Below are 19,166 nucleotides of genomic sequence, written 5' to 3'. Positions count from 1 at the left end.
TTCGTGAGCTACAGCTCACTTCTTCAGATGCATATCGTGGAAACTGCAGCAGGCTTTATATATATATATAAGGTATATATAAAGCCTGCTGCAGTTTCCACGATATGCATCTGAAGAAGTGAGCTGTAGCTCACGAAAGCTTATGCTCTAATAAATTGGTTAGTCTCTAAGGTGCCACAAGTCCTCCTTTTCTTTTTTTGACTTAAACAAGTATTTTAAGTAGCTTATTTTCCCCTCTAATGGACAGTGCTGAGAATTTCAGATGAATCATATTTCAGATGAATATTTACATTCTGTATTTGTAGTAATGAAATGTCTTTTAAAAGCATTAACATTTGGCAGTACAAATAGTTTATCCTTGGAAATGTAGAATTCTGACGCTACTATATTTATCCATGCTTTTTTCCCACTTCCGGCTACAACTTGCGGTTTCTTGAGGTATAAAACAGTGCCAGGCCTCTTGACTTTTTATTTCCAGGACTTTTGCCTGTTTTTTGGTCCTAAAAATGCCTTGACAGAACAGCCTCCTTCTTACCCTTGCTATATAATACTGTCCATTTTCTTCTACCTATATAGACAGGATCCGAAGATAACGTGTTCAAAATTTTCAGTTTGTAGCTGGTTGATGGATAGTCTCTTTTCACAGAGATCTAATTGAATTATTGGTAACAAAAAACAGTTTGCTGGACTTTCACCAATATTATAAGCTATGACATCTTGAAGAACCAAACCTCTGCAATGGTCTGGTCTTAAAATCACAGTAAGTGCTAGATCATAGTGTAGTAGCATCCAGAGTGTAAAAAAGCTGAAAGTATCTGTGCTTTCACTGGCCTTCATAGTATTCTTCTACAAAGCTTGGTTGTCTTGTCAGATAAAAGGAATTACTGGTTTGTCCCCATGTTTCCTGATCTGCATGAATCATTAAGAAAGAGAGAATTAATCAAACTGGAATATTCAAGAGCACTGCTAATAAGAACTCATGTGGTATTAGGAATCTTTCATCTTTGGAATCCATTTATGATCTTTCACCTAATTTAGCATGTAGAGGTTTTAAAATTATTCCAGGCTGGCTTTCATGAATTTTCTGAGAAACTGGATGAAAACAGGGTTTCCTTCCCTCTTGTTCCTGGTGACTGAAACCTAAAGGACACCAAAAAAGAAAAATTTAAAAAAACCCACCACCACCAACAAAAACTTTGTGATAATAAGATTCTGTACTTTTACAGTATCTTCCCTCTGAGTACTTGAAAGCACTTTACTGTGGGAGTATTAGTAATTAAACATCACAATATAAGACTGTCTGGTGTAGAGAACAGCAGCTGTTGTATAAGTAGGATGTATAAGTAGGGGCATTGCCAGCAGATCAAGGTACATGATCGTTCCCCTCTAGTCGACATTGGTGAGGCCTCATCTGGAGTACTGTGTCCAGTTTTGGGCCCCACGCTACAAGAAGGATGTGGAAAAATTGGAAAACGTCCAGCGGAGGGCAACAAAAATGATTAGGGGACTGGAACACATGGCTTGTGAGGAGAGGCTGAGGGAACTGGGATTGTTTAGTCTGCGGAATAGAAGAATGAGGGGGGATTTGATAGCTGCTTTCAACTACCTGAAAGGGGGTTCCAAAGAGGATGGATCTAGGCTGTTCTCAGTGGTAGCTGCTGACAGAATGAGGAGTAATGGTCTCAAGTTGCAGTGGGGGAGGTTTAGGTTGGATATTAGGAAAAACTTTTTCACTAGGTAGGTGGTGAAACACTGGAATGCATTACCTAGGGAGTTGGTGGAATCTCCTTCTTTCGAAGTTTTTAAAGTCAGGCTTGACAAAGCCCTGGCTGGGATGATTTAGTTGGGGATTGGTCCTGCTTTGAGCAGGAGGTTGGACTGGATGACCTCCTGAGGTCCCTTCCAACCCTGATAGTATATGGCAATACTTCATAGTAGTTTGATAGTAAGTAAAGAATACGGTATACAACTGTGGAAGTGCCTGGGGGTTGTAAGTAGGCAGAATACAATACCTGAGTTGTAATCTGGCAAGAAAGCATCCTAGGATTTATAATAACCACAAGTGGACAGAACTTAGGGTCTATATTTCCTTTGAAAGAAGTCACCATTTGTGGTATGGTGCTCTTTGACCATGGTGGGTGTTTGACTCAGTACTGATTCAAAAAAAAAAAATCTTATGTCAAATTGATAATGCTGTTTCCTAGGATCCAGGTAAAGCAGCTAAATGGTCTTTTGAGGCCTCCTTCCAAATTTAGACCTGATCTAATTATGCTTAGTTCATGAAATCTGACAAGATCATAGCAAAATGACATGGCTGCCGGCATACCCCATCCACCTAACTTTTGAGTGTGCAAACATCTACAAAATATAATGGATGCTTGAAACTTGTTTGGAAAGAAGCACAAGATTTAGGATCTTCTGTTTGGTTGGTTTTTGTTTTCTTTACTTTGAATGTTGTCACCATTTGGAATTGGACAATTCCTTTTTGGTACCTGTCAGTATTCTGAATTAGTCTCACAAATGTATGTTAATATTTGATTATAAATCAGATGCTTTTGATTAGAATCATGAGTACTTTTCCATGACACTACTCAAATGATGAAGGTAGAAATGAGGGGGAGGGAAAGAGAAGCTATCATTGTATAGATGATGAACTTTTTATTTTTTTTGTCTGAATGGACAAAGAAAAACTATTGAAAACTGGGTTGACTTGGAGGCCTGTGCTGACAACTGAGTAATTTCCAAGACCTAATATGCAATAAAATTATATATATATATATATAAGGACAGCTAACCACCTTGAATCACATTTTCAATTATTCTCAGTGTGTGTGTGTGAGAGAGAGAGAGAGGGCTGGGGGAGAGTCAATTATTTGTTTATGCAAGCAGAAGGCTTCAGTAATTTAGTATAAAGTCTTTGAGAAGTAAGTAGCTTTTTTGTGTGCAGCTATTAATTCCACAGGAGCTGATTCTACAAGAAGCATCTCTGCTTATCTCCGGTAAGAACTGAGCCCCTCGTGTGGTGCTGCTTCTCCTGCCTGTCTGTCATCTAGCTTCTGGCATAAATTTCAGTGCGTCTTTTATGAGCAACTGATTCATTTCTAAAAAATCGTATATTATGTATTATATATATTGTATATATGTATATTAAAGATGCTAACTAAATGCCTCTTTACAGGAAATAAAGTCAGCCCATAAGATAGCTAAGAGGTACTCCTCCATTCCTCAGATGTGGTCCAGGTGTTTGCTGCGTCACTGCTATGGCCTATGGTTTATCTGCCTTCCAGCGTATGTGAAAGTATGCCATTCAAAAGTCAGGGCTCTGAGAACTGCATATGATGTGCTGCGAAAAATGCATACCAAAAAGATAGATCCCCCTGATGAGGTAAAAAAGTGAATCCTGGGGTTTTTGTTTCGAATTTTGTATAAATTCTGTTATAAAACGAAACGCTAAAAATGTCTGTTTTCAGGTATGTTATCGGGTGCTTATGCAGCTATGTGGGCAATATGGCCAGCCTGTGCTTGCAGTGAGAGTCCTTTTTGAAATGAAAAAAGCCGGTGTTGACCCTAATGCCATTACATATGGTTACTATAATAAGGTAAGTGTTTTGTGCGGAGGACAGAAAGAAGGCTGATATATTCTTATCATTGTACATAACTAAATAGCAAGCAAAAATTACTCAAGGAATATTTTTTATAGAAATAAGTTAAAAAATTGCTGTGGGTTTTTTTTTCACATTCTAAGATTTACTTATTAATGTAGCATGTTTCTTGCCAGTTTGATTTTAAGTCAGCGAACTACTTTTTGAACATCCTTGCCTTTAAAAATCTTAAAAATCTGTAATAGAAAGCAAGGACTTCTTACAATCATTTAATCTGACTTTGTTAATTGAATAGGCTGTTTTGGAAAGCACCTGGCCTTCAAGTAACAGAAGTGGCTATTTCCTATGGACGAAGATAAGAAATGTTGTGTTAGGAATAGCGCAGTTTAAAAAAGCTTTAAAAAAACTATCTGTCAACACACCACAAGCAGCTCTTTCCGGTAGAGTATTCATACATTTTTATATTAGCTTACATTGATAAGCAAGTTGTATTTTTTAAAAAAATCTGTCAAAGAATTGAATTACTTCTATATTAGTTATTTGATAGAAATTACATGAACATAGATATTTTTAAATAAAAAAATTTGTTTCCTGTCTTACAATTAAAATGCCAAATGCTCATCTATCTTTACTTCATTCATGTTACTAGGACACTTCTCAATGCAGCAGATATTTTATTATGTGACTCACTTTTTTCAGATCTTAAGGTCAGATATTTGGCAGGCAATGTCAGTTTGTACGCATACTTTTAACATGCTAACAGTTGCATAGCTAAGTGATGCGTATGCACAATTTAGAAACCAAGTAATAGAATTTGTACACATAGAACCCATAACTATTGTATGCATGCTTTTGTGTTTGAAAAGCATGTACGCAGGATGGAGTGTGTAAAATTGTACAGTCACAAGGCTGGGCTGAGGCTCCACAGCCAATCAATCCAATAATGTACTTCTAAATTATTAGCTTGAACAAATATGTATTGACAGACTATTGGTTTTGTTTTTTTATGTCTTTATGACTGGTAAAATGTTACCATGCTGTGTTCTTAAAGAGATCTGTATGCTGTTAGTCATGGAAGCATAGTTTTAGTGACATAAGCATTGTGGAACAGATGCACTTCAATATTCATTTAGTCAAAGTATCGCTGCTGCTAACTGGTATAGATTTATGTGTGCATGATAGATATGATATATATAAGGTTATGCTAATGCATTCTTTCTTTGTACTTTATTTCATCTGACATGGTGTCTTATTAACTGTTATTTTGCTTTTAACTTTATACATTACGTATTAGAGGTGAATTACACTGTTACATCCAGTCTGAGTGTTTGGATTAAATTAAATGTAAAATGTGTTATTTTAACTAAGTGTTGAAGAGTCATTAAAGCAATTATATTTTACAATTCTTTACCTTAACTCTTCAAAATTCACGAATCATTAGTTACTGCCTACAACTCTAAAGTAAAAAAGACAACAACTCTGCAACTAAACATGTTATGTTAGAAAACCATAGCACTTGGATAATGTTTCCAGGAATCAATTTTTTCTTATTAGTCACTGGTCCAGGACTATTGCTTTGAAAAGTCTGTCACAGAGCTTCTAACCCTGGGGAGTGATGCATTTGATTTAAGCCCTGATGGTCCATGAGACTACTCATTTTAAATATGTCATCGGCCCCACTCTCTACCTCGGACCAGTATTTGCAGGGTCTCTGTGCTACTGAAACTGTCACATTCATTTCATTTGACATATGACCTTGACATTTATGGGACTGATTATTATAATGAAAGAATTATGGATGAAGGCACACATTGAAATTAAAAGATTTATTTTTAAAAACTAGATTTTAATGGGGTCTTATTATGTTTAGTATATGGCATTGCTTTCCATAAGTAAGAGAGACACAGTGGGTGAGGCAATATCTTTTATTGGGCCAACTACTGTTGGTAAAAGACAAGCTGTCTGGGGGGGTAGAAGAACTGTGTTGAAATGTTATCCCTTGTTTGTTGTTTTTTTAACTCATTCAGCCAGAGCTATACTTGGCATCACTGACCTGAGGATGACTGTCAAGAATTGCCAACTATATGGGCTTTCATGTGATTTTACTGGGTATTGCTGACTAAAGACTTTTCATGTAAAGAAAATCTCAGTTGATTCTGCATTATTTTAAAAGTGCATTTTCTATTTAAAAACAAAACCAGGAGACTTTTACATGTTTCGTCTTTTTTAAAAAAATTCTTCTTCCAGCGCTTGCTCATGTCGATTCCATTGTAGGTGTGCGCGCGCCCACGTGCACAGTCATCGGAGACTTTAGCCTTAGCGGTATCCATTGGGACAGCCATGGCGCCCCCTGGAGTGCCTCACTCATGGCGCGGTATATCAAGCACTGCCATCCTTGCGCCCTCTCAGTTCCTTCTTACCACCCCTGGTGGTTAGTCAGAGCACCTCTCTCCCTTTCTTTGCAAGTGGTTAGCAGTTGTTCTTGCCTTGTTAAGAGCTCTTCAGCCTTAGGGTTTTAATTGTTTCTTCTAGTAGGATAGTTGTAGTTACTTGATAGTCACTAGTGGGACTTTGCCCCAGTCCCCCGGGTTCAAACCTTGCACAGACTGTAGCAGGCCTATTCCTGTTAGTGAGCCCCACAGCAACTGTCTCAAGTGCTTGGGCGAATTGCACGTCAAGAAGAAGTGCCGTATTTTTAAGCACTTTCAGCCGTGAACTCAGAAAGAGTGGGATATTAGACTCTGAGCTAGCTAAAGGGTTCAAGTATTTATACACCCACCCGCCCTCGGGCTCATTGGTCGTCTCCGCGGCCAATGAAAAGGACAAACCACTCCATACCACCTTGACTCCTAAGAATAAAGAGGCCAAAAGGCTGGATCTCTTTGGGAGAAAGATTTATTCAACCGCCAGCCTACAATTCTGGGTGGCAAACCACCAAGCTCTCCTGGAAAGTTACAACTTTAATTTGTGGGATACCCTCCTCAAGTTCCAGGAGTCCCTCCCACAAGGGTTAGCCTAGGAATTCAGCACCCTGGTTGAAGAAGGCACAGCAGCAGCCCGGTGCACCCTACAAATGGCTTGGGATGTGGCAAACTCTGTGGCTCGGGTAGTTGCATTGGCGTAGCTCGTGGCTGCAAACGGCTGGCCTCTCACAGGAGATGCAGACTTCAATCCAAGACCTCCCTTTTGACGGGGTTGGTCTCTTCTCCAAGCAGATGGATGCCACGCTGTATGTGGTGAAGGATACGAAGGCCACCCTTCGTTCGTTGGCATACATATGCCACAGTCTGCTCAGAAGCCCTTCCGGCTGTCCCCGCCACCAGGACCTTGGCAGCCCTGCCAAGGTTCTGGAAGAAGAAGGGACAGTAGCTTCAGTCGGCATCGCCCCTCTTCTTCCCGCTTACCTACACAGCCTGGACCCTCTAAACACCCTGGGGGCCAGAAAGCCCAGGCTGCATACCCTGGACGTTAGGTGGGTGCTGGCCTTCTACATTGATAGAACAAAGCTGTTCTGTAAGTCAATGCAGTTGTTCGTGGCTGTTGCTGACAGGATGAAAGTTTGCACGGTGTCAGCCCAGAGCCTCTCATTCTGGACCACGGCCTGCATCCGCTACTGCTATGAGCTGGGAAAGGTACTGCTGCCAGTGGTCGTGCTGGCTCACTCAACTAGGGTGCAAGCTTCCTTGGCAGCCTTCCTTGCTCAAGTACCAATCCAGGAAATTTGTCGGGCTACGACCTGGTCGTCCATCCACACGTTCGCTTCACGTTATGCGCTGACCTAGCAAGCTTGAGATGACGCTGGCTTCGGCAGACTAGTGCTCCAGTCTGCAGAGCTCCTGGTTAGATGTGCAGTTGCCTGCAAAGCTGTGAACTCCAAGCCCACCTCCGAGGGTTCTGCTTTTGAGTCACCTACAATGGAATCGACATGAGCAAGCACTTGAAGAAGAAAAAATGGTTACCTACCTTTCATAACATCTTAGAGATGTGTTGCTCATGTCCATTTCATTACCCACCCTCCTACCCCTCTCTTGGAGTTGTCGGCAAGAAGGAACTGAGAGGGTATAGGGACGGTGGCTCCTGATATACCGACACATGAGTACAGCACTCCAGGGGGTGCCACGGCCGTCCCTACGGATACCGCTAAGGCAAAAGTCTCTGACAACTGCTCACGTGGGCGTGCACACACCTACAATGGAATGGACATGAGCAACACATCTCAAAGAACAGTTACGAAAGGTAGGTAACTGTTTTTACTGTACAGTGGAGTACCTCTTTAACTTTTTAAGAGAGTGACATTTGGATTGGTTGAGCACAAAACCTAACACCCAGTCTTCTAAGGAAATGAACTGAAATAGAATGTTGTGATAAGTTTTGGTTAGCTTTTGGTTGGCTTATTTTGAACTTCATTGACATAATTTGAATTTTTATGTACATTTGGTGGCACCAGTGTTGTATTAAATTAATCTATACTTGTCCTGACATTCTATGGCAATTTTTATGTGGTAAAGTGTTCAATATTTTTAGGTGGAATTTACCTAGTAAAAGAAATTATTATATTATTATGGATATTTCATTTGTTCTTCTACACAGTATTTCATTGTATGGAAATATAGAGTTAATTTTCTTTATCCTGTCAATCCTCCTGTTATAATAGGAGGACTTTCAGATCTTGGCAGTAACTTGTTATCTAAAGAAGAATTTAGGCAAGGGGAAACGTCTGTTCAAGATATAAACAAACAAAAAGAGGACAAGAGAGAGAGTGATTCCAGTTCTTGTATGTATCTTATAAATATTGATGTCCAGTTCATTGTGTATAAATGGTGATGCTTTGATATCCAGTAGGGGGATGCATTGTGGGGAGCCTATTAGTCCCTTCTGTAGTAAGTACAGTTTTGCTGTTCCTCTCCATCTGCATACTTTCATCAAACCTAAAGGAATTGGCCTACCATTTTATATGCCAGGGTAGAACTTGCATGGCAGTGTTCACGCAAATTGGACAAAGGGTTTAGAGAGATGGGGGGCCCAAGTTACCAAGGTGATCTCACTTCTTGCATGTTTTCTAATTATTTAATAATGTCATAACTTGGCTAGGCCTACAGGCTCTGGACTTAGTTTAATATGTTGTCCCTACTGAGTACCTTTGACTAATTTTATAGTGAATTATTATTTTATTAATAGCACTTGCAATGTATGTTCTGTACATCACATGTCCGCTTGTACTTGTTTGGACAATGCATACTGGTCCGCTACATGCTTCCATCAGTGCCCTGTGCTGTTTAGATAGCTCATAAGTAAAGGCTACATGATTCCTAAGCAGCAAATGTCAAACCAGAAATAAGGTCCACAGGATTTCTTGCAGAGCTTGCAAGAGGGCTTGTAAAGAACAGAACTTGCATTCTTTGCAGGAGTCCATGCATACTTTATAATCTCTGCAGGAGTACCTATCCAGTTTGCAAGCTCTAGAGACCCCCTGCTTATCCACATACAAAAAAGAAGTAATACGTCCTCATATGTATATGTCCTCCAGACTCGGAAAGGATTCCAAGGAGGGGATTTCTGAAACCCTGCATCACAAGATGCTTCCTCATTGCCATCCTATATTTCCTAGAAAGCGCTCAAGAGGTGAAGTCAGGGACTCTCTTCTGCTGATCATTCACAGGATCTGGGGAAGTGACAGTCCAAATAAAGCAAGAGCTCTTGTTATATTTTTTTAAATAAGAAACATTTAAGCTGAAATTAAGTTAAAGGAAAGGTATCAGTTACTAAAAGAAAAAAATTAAGAGTGTTGTATTTTTAAGCCAAAGCATTAGACATCCAGGAAATTCTGAGTTAAGATTGAGTTTCAGAAAAAACAAAACAGAAATGCCAGCTCTGAAAATGCACAGTTAAGATGGGTCACCTGAAGTTCATCACTTACATTAGTTTTAGAAACATAATATCACCAGTAGCTTTGCGGAAAATGTTTTACACTTGTAAGTGCCACCTGTTGAAAATGGTCAGTTGCTCGCATGTGCACTTGAGCTCCTGGTTAGATGTGCAGTTGCCTGCTCTGTGCATTTAATTCTGATACGTCTTTTTGGAAAAATCAGTTCTAAAGCAAATACAGATTCTGTGCTTGTAAGTACTGCAGCATTACATATTTGGTTATGCTTTGAGTTGAGTGGAAATGCTGTATGGTACAGCTACGCTGCTTATAGTACTTCAATGTAGACACTCACTACAGTGATGGGAGAGGTTCTCATCGCTGTAGTTAGTCCACTGCCCTGAGAGGATGTAACTAGGTTGACGGAAGAATTCTTCTGTCGACCTAGCAGTTTCTACACCAGGCGTTAGGTTGGCTTAACTATATCTCTCAGGGGTATGGATTTTTCATAGGCCTGTCTGAGTGATGTAGCTGGGTCGACCTAACTTTCTAGCGTAGATCTGGCATTAGTTACCTCTTGAGGGACATTGGAAGTAGCTGGATCTGCATTGAGGCAGATCCAGTGGCACAAAGATATGAAAGGGTAGCAGCCTGTATTCTGGCTCCTAAGCCTCTCTTTGGATTGAATGGATTAATTCCATTTTACCCTCTCCAAACACCATTTATTCCATCATACAAAACCTGGTTTCTCTAACTGTGTGTGCGTGTGTGTGGAGGGGTATGGAAGAGAGACAATTGTTGTTTAACACAGTGTTGTTTCTTTGTCAACCCTTTTTATTATCAAACAAACTGAGATGAAATGTTCAGTGGAGCAAATGTGCACTAGCACAGAAACTTCAAAATCTTTTAGCTTCTTCAAGTGGTTAATTTCCTAGTCTTTTGAATTTACGTTATTTTAAAATCCCTTGTGGACAAATCAGTTTTATTTTACCTCACCCAAAAACTAATAAAAGTAAAAACTTGCAGTTTTGCTCAAGACTTAAATGGTGTGCACTTGGAAAATTTCCAAGAATTGGTAACTCAACTTTCAGAGCTAATTAAGTAACAAGACATTTCAGTTTTTGCTGATGAATATATCAGAATAATTTTGTTTATCCTGATAAGTAAAAATGAGAATACTGATACAGTCTAGCAATCAGAGTAAGTACCCTGGGTCCCAGGTGGGCTTGTACATGACTGGCTAGCCTTTGCTGAAGCCAGTGCCACTGCATTTTCACTACTATCGCCCTTATTAGCTAGATTAAAGTTAGTGTGGGTATGCCTACCTACACCACAGTTACATCTTAATTTATGGTGTAGACATGCCCTTTTAGTGGTGATTAAACCTCTGTAGCTCCCTTTGACTTAAATTTGGGTTGTAGGTGTTCACCAATTCTGAAAATCAGGCGCTAATGCTCTTACAACTAAATATATTTTAGATAAATATATTGTGAACTACTGCTGTTAGTGGAAATGTTCACTGAATTATCAGCTGCCCCAAGTTAATAGGTGTTTTCCAGTTTTTGCTGAGTGAGGATGTGGTTGGAACCTCTTTTGTATTTGTTTTCCTTGAAACAAAGATATGAGTTAATTTAAACTAAGCATTACTTAATATATGTAACTGGTTTCAGATGAGATGAAACATGTAATACTGCTGCATTAAAATGTGTGCTTGTGAGTTCAATAAGTCTGACATTAAAATTTTATTGCTGTTGTGAGATCTGATGTTTGAAATGTTTGTTCTTTTTAAAAAACAACAGCAACTCTCATTTAGAAAATTTTATAAAATTATATTTAAAAAAAGAGAGACTGTAGTTGGTCACTAGAAAGTCTTGTTTCATATTAATAGATCTTAAGGCCAGAAGGGACCATTTTGATCATCTAGTCTGACCTCCTGCATAACACAAGTCATAGAGTTTCTCCTAGTAGCATTATAATGTCATTGCATTTTGGAATCTTGAAGATTACAAATTATATTTGGATGGTGTTTTCTCCAGTGAGCTCTTCTAGAAGTGTATCATTTAACAATTCAGTTAGCCATTCTTTGGTACAGTACTGTTTGCTAATATTGCCACGGGACATCTCAGCTTACTTTTGGTATAATTGGTCAGTATCACCACATGCTGTCATTCAGTTACATAACTAATCCTGTAAAAAAAAAATTGCCTATAGATAACCTATAGATCATGGGAATTTGAAACTTGTTCTAAGAGTTACCTCAGTCCTAATGAAATTTTGCATGTATTCTTTTATGCACACAGTGTCTGAAACAGAGAGTGCAAAAGGGAGTGGTGACTGTCTTTCTAAGCTAAATTATCAAAACTCAAGTAGCACTTCAATTCAAGTAGCAAAAGCCACTTCTAACATAGTACGACTCAGTGGTACCATTGATAATGCTGACAGGACAGCTGGGGAAGTCAGCACTGGTGAGTTAATAGTTATATTTCATCTTTATTTAACGGTAATTGTTCTTTTTTTTAATGAGAGCATAACTTGCATTATTTGTCATGGAGCTGCGTCTCTGCTAGGTTTTAGTTTTTAGTATGGTGAAGGGGGGAAAAGTATTGGAGCTTAAACAATTCTCTTTTCTCTGGGCCAACTTTTTATGTTTGTTTGCACTGGTTTTAGTTTTTGTTTCCTTTTTTTTCCCCCCCTTAACCACCAAAGTTTCTGGCTGCTATTATAGCAACTGACTTGTACATAATTGTATACTGCTTTCCAAGGTCTTGATAATACTGCATTGGGCTTGAACCATGAGGGTCTTTGTTTCGTCTGCACATCACCTATGTTACCGTCATGACAATGTATTCTTCATTAGTCTGCAAAGTAAAAGTGGTGGGGTTGTACCTGAATTCTTGTCTTGAATCATGGTAGCAACTCTGTAGCCTCCACCACTTGTATTTTAAAAAATAATAATAAAAAAAAAATAGGGGCTTATCCAATGGCAGATGAAGTAAATGAAACTCTTTTCAGTAATGTCAGTAGGAGTTAGATTGGGTGTATCATCTGTAAGTGCTTGTGTCAAGGAGACAACTTTGTGAATATTGTGGTTGGATTTCCAGAATTTTCTTTTCTTTTCTGTTTGTGTTTTTGCATGTGCTCCGAAACACCCAAAACTGTACAAATGGCATTTTCTTCTGTCTCTCACATGTGACCTCCTGCAACTATCAAATTCTTTCAGGTCAGAGTAGAGGTGTCTAACCAGTATAATTAAATGAAGCTTCCAACTGTTTTTACATGCCCTTTGGTAATGTCAAATCTAATTATTCTAACACTGTCAGCTGTGGTTGAAATAGTGTGATGTGTCATGTTTTCAGATCTGTGGATTTTAAGGTAGTGACAAAACTAAGGAATCTGCTCTAACATTCAGACGTCTTTCTTTGGCTCTAGTTAATGACTGTAAAAAATATTGTGATTTTTTGCCCTCAGAAACAGTTCTATTTGTTGACCCCAGCTATCAAATCTCTTCTTAGTGAATGACCATTTCTGTAAAATGGGAACCTAATTTCACGAGTCTGAAATTTCTTGCTTCTGCTTTCAGAATACTCTTGGATGCTGTGACTTAGAGGCTCTCTGACAGATGCTGCTGTTTTTCTAAAAATCATTTTACGGGCATCTCTCATTCAGTTCAGATTTCAACCCCTTTTATGGTGTATTGACATCCATGGGTTAGAGTGTACCAGGGAAGCTGTGTGTGTTCTTCTGGAGAACATAACTCCTTTCCTTCCTCCTCCTGCTAAAATCAGAGGGAGAGCTCCCCTTTTCTCCCCTTCATAGATTCCAAGGCCAAAAGTGGGGACCATTGTAGTCATCTGGTCTGACCTCCTGTAAAACACAGGCCATAGAACTTCCCCTCAGAAATTCCTAGAGCAGATCTTTTAGAAGAACATCCAGTCTTGATTTTAAAATTGTGAATAATGGCGACTCTACCACAATCCTTAGTAAATCGTTCCAATGGTTAATTACTCTCACCCTTAAAAATTCATGCCTTTTTTCCAGTCTGCATTAGCCAAGTTTCAACTTTGAGCCATTGGATCATGTTATGCATTTTCTCTGTCAGATTGAAGAGCCTATTTGTTTCCCATGTAGATACTGTAAGCCCTTAACCTTCTCTTTGTGAAGCTAAATAGATTGAGGTCTGTAAATCGCACTATGAGACATATTTTCTAATCCTTTAATCATTCTCATGGCTCTTCTCTGAGCCTTCTCCAATTTATCAACATTCTTCTTGAACTGTGGGCACCAGAACTAGACCCAGTATTCCCGCAGCATTCAGACCCTTGCCAAATATAGAAGTAAAATAGTTCTCTACTTTCCCTCTTAATGCACCCCTGAATCACATTAGGTCTTCTGGGTAAAGGGTCACCTTGGGAGCTCATGTTCAGCTGATTATCCACCATGACCCCCCAAATCTTTTTGAGAGTCACCACTTGCCAGGATAGAGTTCCCCTTCCAGTAAGTACGGCCTACATTCTTTGTTCCCAGATGTATCTACGTTTACATTTAGCTGCATTAAAAAGCATATTGTTTGCTTGCGCAGTTTACCAAGCAGTCAAGATCACTCTGAATCAGTGACCTGTCTTCATTATTTACCATTCCCCCAATTTTTTGTCATCTGCAAAATTATCAGTGAAGATTTTATGTTTTCATCCAGGTCATTGGTAAAAATGTTGACTAGCGTAGGGCCCCACTGACAACACACCCGCTCAATGACAATTCCCCGTTTACAGTGACATTTTGAGACTTACCAGTTAGCCAGTTTTTAATCCATTTAATGCGTACTTGTCAATTTTATATTGTTCTAGCTTTTTAATCAAAATGTTGTATTATACCAAGTCAAAAGCCTTAGAGAAGTCTAAATCTATTACATCAGCACTACTCCTTTATCAACCAAAATGGTAACTTCATCCAAAAATATAATGAGTTTGTTTGACAGGATCTAGTTTCCATAAACCCATGTTGATTTTGCATTAATTACATTACCCTCCTTTAATTCTTTAATAAGTACCATATTAGCCACTCCATGATTTTGCTTCCCTCCCCTTCTTCCCCAATATCCCCTAACTTAGAGGGGAGGGATTGTTGTTAGAAGGGAGGCAATGGCTGCACAACACCTGAAGGAGCCATACTGCCACATGGGGGAAGCCCAGGCATTGGCACAAAGAAGCTGACCATCACATTGGGTGTACCCAGTGATATGCAGGATTTCCCTGAATATCTCTGGACATCTGTGCATTTTAAGGGCTGTGCCTGTTCTCTCTGTGCAGTCAAGCCAACCCAGCCCTAGTATCCACAAGCTGATACATTACCAGTTTGAAAGATGAAGCAGATTTACATTCTAATTTTTTTGCTAATTTTGACATTTTTTCATTTCTTGTTGTTTGACAAAAGTAAAGTAACTCATTTCTGTTTTTTCAGAAAGTCCAGCAGGGCTGCTGTTCACATCCACTTTTGAGGATACCAGTGAAGCAGGAGTTATTCAAAGTAAAACCTTAAGAAAGAGACATAAAAGTGCTGTGGAACCTGACCTAAAACAGATGGCATGGGGAAGCAGGAACCGTAATCTGAGTGGAGATGCCCTGATGGGGCTCATGATAAATAGAATTAACCAGAATGCAAGCCCTGAAGACATTGTTGAAAAATTAGGAGCTGATGCAAAAATACTATCTAATGTATTCCAGAAGAGCATCAGGCCAAATAGTCTTGACATCAGGAAGTCATCTTTAGGGTCTAAGAGAGAAAGTATGGAGAAGGAATCTAGTGATGAAGAGGTACCTTTCTATGGCAGTTTTGCAGATAAAACAGAGTCTCCTGTTATCTTTGATTTAGAAGACTTGGATGCTGAACCTGACACAGCTAATGAAAAGCCTAAGAAGTTACAGCGTATTAGCAGCTTTCTAATAAAACCAGTTGAAAAAATAGATGTGGAAACTGGATTTGATCCCCTCTCAATGCTGGTTGCTGAGACAGAGCAACAGAAAGAAGATGATGAAGACGATGATGACAAAAGTGTTTCAACACCATCTGCAAGGCGAGACTTAGCTGAAGAAATAGTGATGTACATGAACAACATGAGTAGCCCTTTAACAAGCCGTGCACCAAGCATTGACTTGCAAAAAACATACGATGACAAAAATGTTAGTAAAAAGAGTCCAACAGTCACCCAGTCATGCAGAAGATCCAGCCTTCCCCCATACTCCCCCAGGCCAGTGAGTCTTACTAAATCCAAAAGTTATCACATAAAAAATGAAGAAAGGCCAAGGGACAGGCTTTGGTCCTCTCCATCGTACACTCCAAAAAGTCCAGCAAGGGAACAGTCGCAGGACATGGCTGGTGCATTAACTCTAGTGTCTCCACCTTCGTTCAACTTAGATACGCTATTAACACCTACATTTGATGTTCTGAAAAGCAGCATGTTTTCTGCTGGGAAAGGAGTTGCTGAGAAGGCTAGCAAGTGGTATTCAAAGTTTACTATGTATGCTGCATCCTCAAAGGTAAACTTTCACAATTACTTTGAGATTTTTCAAAAGATACATTCCTATGAAGAAAGGACATAATTCTGTAGAGGCTGAAACAGTGAACTTTGTGTGTGGAAAAGGCTTAGTTGGCTAACATACATCAGGGCAGAGTATATGCACAACATCCATTAGTGATGAAATGGGATTTGCTAGAACCTGATTTACTGTACTGGATCAGACCATTATTCAATTAAATGCAGTGATAGTTTCAAAGCAATTGAAGGTCCTAGAAAGTTTGACAAGAAAGTCAACAGCAGATCTACAGATTCAGTGTGTATTCAAGGAAATCTAGTATTAGCTGTACTCGTTTCTCACTTCCTGTACCAGAAGTGTCTGGAAATGCAATAAAGATAGTATGTTGTGCCCTGGAGAGGGAGCAGATTGGATAACTCTTGTCAATTAGGAAGCAATCTTGATGGATTTGGAAGGGCATCTGATTTGTTCAGCTACCAGAAGGATGGTGTCTTTAAGGGGTTGCTTTGAATATGTGGGGGAATGTCATGTGAAGAAAAATAGGGGATTCTTGAACATTTTCAGTTAGGCTCAGCTGGCACAAGCACAGAAAAAAAATTGGTGGTTATGGCTCCCAACAGATATCTTTCCTTTGTCGTGTAAATCTTTTACTGATTATATTTGGGAACTAGATGTGCTGTGTTTTCCAGTACTGGACTAGAATATGTGCAGCTCTTATTTAACATATGTCTTTATGGAGCAGGATAGTGGTTACTGAGACTAGGAAAAGTGTCTTTGGTCTTTACTTTAGAGAAGTAAATGAAAGCTTGCCCATCATAAGCGAGAAATTCTCAGATAAATGCAACTTAACTTCGAAATGTACATTTCATGTATGAACAGTATTACAGCTATTAGACCCTTTACTTTTTATATAAACTATCTTAAATAGTGTGCATCTGGGAAAATGCTTTTTCAAATCGTCTGAATGATGCAGTATTTTTATGTCGCAAATATCTTTTTGTATATGTCCGTTTAACAGACACTTCTGTCTTAAAATGAACAGAAACAATTTGAAGAAAAATTGTTCCAGTGTTAATTTGAAAAATGGAAGTCATCTTATATTCAATAATTAGCTGATCTAAAGCTGTGGCTGTGTTAGAATTGTTTTGTTTGAATTCCCACCAACGCTGCCACTGGTTCAACTTGCATCAATCATAGAAACAGTGGAAATGCTAGTGTAGACAGGCTCTCAGTGGATGTTGGGGATCTAACCTAAGGATTTTTTAAAAAGGAGCCCATAGAGCTCTACTAAATACTGAATAAAGACTGACTTATGTGTTAGTCATTTCCAGGTTCTCAATACAAATCTGAGCTGAACTATCTATCAGGGAGAAATTCTTGGGCGTCCAACTTCTCATAATAAAATAAAAATAATATTTTTATCTTTCAGAAATGTTTCCATTTGCCTTTAATTTTCTGAGCATAGACAATGACAATATCACTGTTTCTTTGTAGGATCAAAATTCAGACCGAGCAAGTGTTTCATCTCTTGGAGTTCTGGATTCAGAATCTACCTCTCTAACTGATGAAGATGTCTGCAATGACTTTGAAGGTAGTTCTTCTCCTCAAGAGAACAATGACACCTCAGTAATGAAGGGAATTGGTCTAAGTAGGACAAGCCTAGAAAGTTCAGCTTCTCATGATGGCTCATCCAAGCAATTCTATCACTGTGGTAAGAGGTTTTTTTATATTTTCATTAAATTTGCAATTACTTGCTCAAAACTATAATGTTGAAAGCTGTGGCCTCTTTTCATAATTTTAGTTCATAATTTGGGATCACAGTAGATAGATTAGCCTTTATTGTGAGGGGAAGCAAATGTATGCAAACTACTACCACACTGCATGCATGTCCCCACCAATGTGTGTTCTTATTACTAGCTCCTTGGGAAAGGGACCATCTTTTTGTTCCGTGTTTACACAGCCCCTAGTACAATGGGGTTCTGATCCATGACTGGGGAGTACAAGTGGTGGTGATGATGATGATGATATTCTCATGAACCTCTTTATATTCCACCTTACTGTTCCTGGAGTTGATCTTGTATGGCCCCAATTTCTTCAGTGGCTAATAGACAACTGCTCTTTTCTGCTAAGAGAGGATTATATAACCTGCAAATGTCTTTTACAAGGCTTGCTTTTTGGTATCTCATTTTATTGTTCCTGGCTTTTTTATTTTTGTTCTTAATAGTAATAATAAAAATCCTTAATAAAAGTAACGTGTTTCCATGTAGAGAACAAGACAGGTATTTTACTGAATTGTCTCTAATCTTTAGAGGAGATTAAATGGGTTTTTTTGTGTAACATACATATTTCCACATAAATGTCATGACAGAGAATCCCATTTTAACTACAACCAGAGTGAGAGGAAGCATGGTTTAGTGAGGAAAGTATGGGACTGGGAGTCAGGAGTGCTGGGTTCTCTTTGGGGCTGTGCCATAGACTGTCTGATGTTGAACAAGTCATTTAGTATCACCATTTTTTTTCCTGCAAAAGACAAATTCCATTCATTTAACCCCTTCTGATGAGAAATGTCTGTCTCTTTCTGGACAGCAGACCGTAGGAAAACTTCAAATATCTTTCACGGAGCCCTGCTGCTGGTCTCACAGGAATGGACCTAGGGGACAGAATTTCATTTTGCTGCTGGAGTGGGGAGTGTTTCTGGAGTGGTGGTGTGTGAATATGGGGCAAGGAGGGGACTGGAGCATGGAAGGGAAATGGGTTTAGAGCAGGAATTAATTTTTTGTTTAAGAGGTAAAGAGTTCAGCACCGTAACTGTTTGAGTAGAGTCTTTGCATGGATGACAGGCATACTGAGGCTGCAGGACGTGAAAGCTGCACGGCATACTCGTAGGGTTATTTGCGTTCTATTAGGGGCGACCGTGCTGGGCTTTCTTAGTAAGAATTGAAAGAAACTGGAGTTAGACCAAAACAATTTAAACCTCTTCCCACTCTACCACTTTCCTGTATGTGCACATGCAGGTACGCACACGTAAGTTGTCATTAGTAATCGTCAAGTTCTCCCTTAGTGAATTATCAGGGTGTTTGTTTGGTGTGAGAGAGATTTTAACCACCTTGTACTTCACTTTTCCCATCTGCAATGGTGGTTCTGTCTAGCTGCTTCCGTAGCAGCATCTTT

General features: G+C 39.2%; 1 protein-coding gene across 10 annotated transcripts in view; it reads left to right on the top strand.

Annotated features, from left to right (window-relative positions):
• Positions 1-19,166, top strand: part of DENND4A (DENN domain containing 4A) — a 114,630-nt gene that overhangs the window by 82,981 nt on the left and 12,483 nt on the right. For all 10 annotated transcript variants that reach the window (XM_073304348.1, XM_073304344.1, XM_073304354.1 and 7 more), the window contains 7 exons: positions 3,179-3,385; positions 3,471-3,599; positions 3,898-4,042; positions 8,257-8,376; positions 11,766-11,930; positions 14,923-15,998; positions 17,490-17,706. In XM_073304348.1, coding sequence (XP_073160449.1) covers positions 3,179-3,385; positions 3,471-3,599; positions 3,898-4,042; positions 8,257-8,376; positions 11,766-11,930; positions 14,923-15,998; positions 17,490-17,706 — 2,059 coding nt within the window. The remainder of the gene's footprint in view (positions 1-3,178; positions 3,386-3,470; positions 3,600-3,897; positions 4,043-8,256; positions 8,377-11,765; positions 11,931-14,922; positions 15,999-17,489; positions 17,707-19,166) is intronic.

Source organism: Lepidochelys kempii, chromosome 10 (assembly GCF_965140285.1).
Source record: "Lepidochelys kempii isolate rLepKem1 chromosome 10, rLepKem1.hap1, whole genome shotgun sequence".
In the NCBI taxonomy this organism is placed as follows: Eukaryota; Metazoa; Chordata; order Testudines; family Cheloniidae; genus Lepidochelys; species Lepidochelys kempii.
This window is presented reverse-complemented; position numbering and strand designations above follow the sequence as displayed.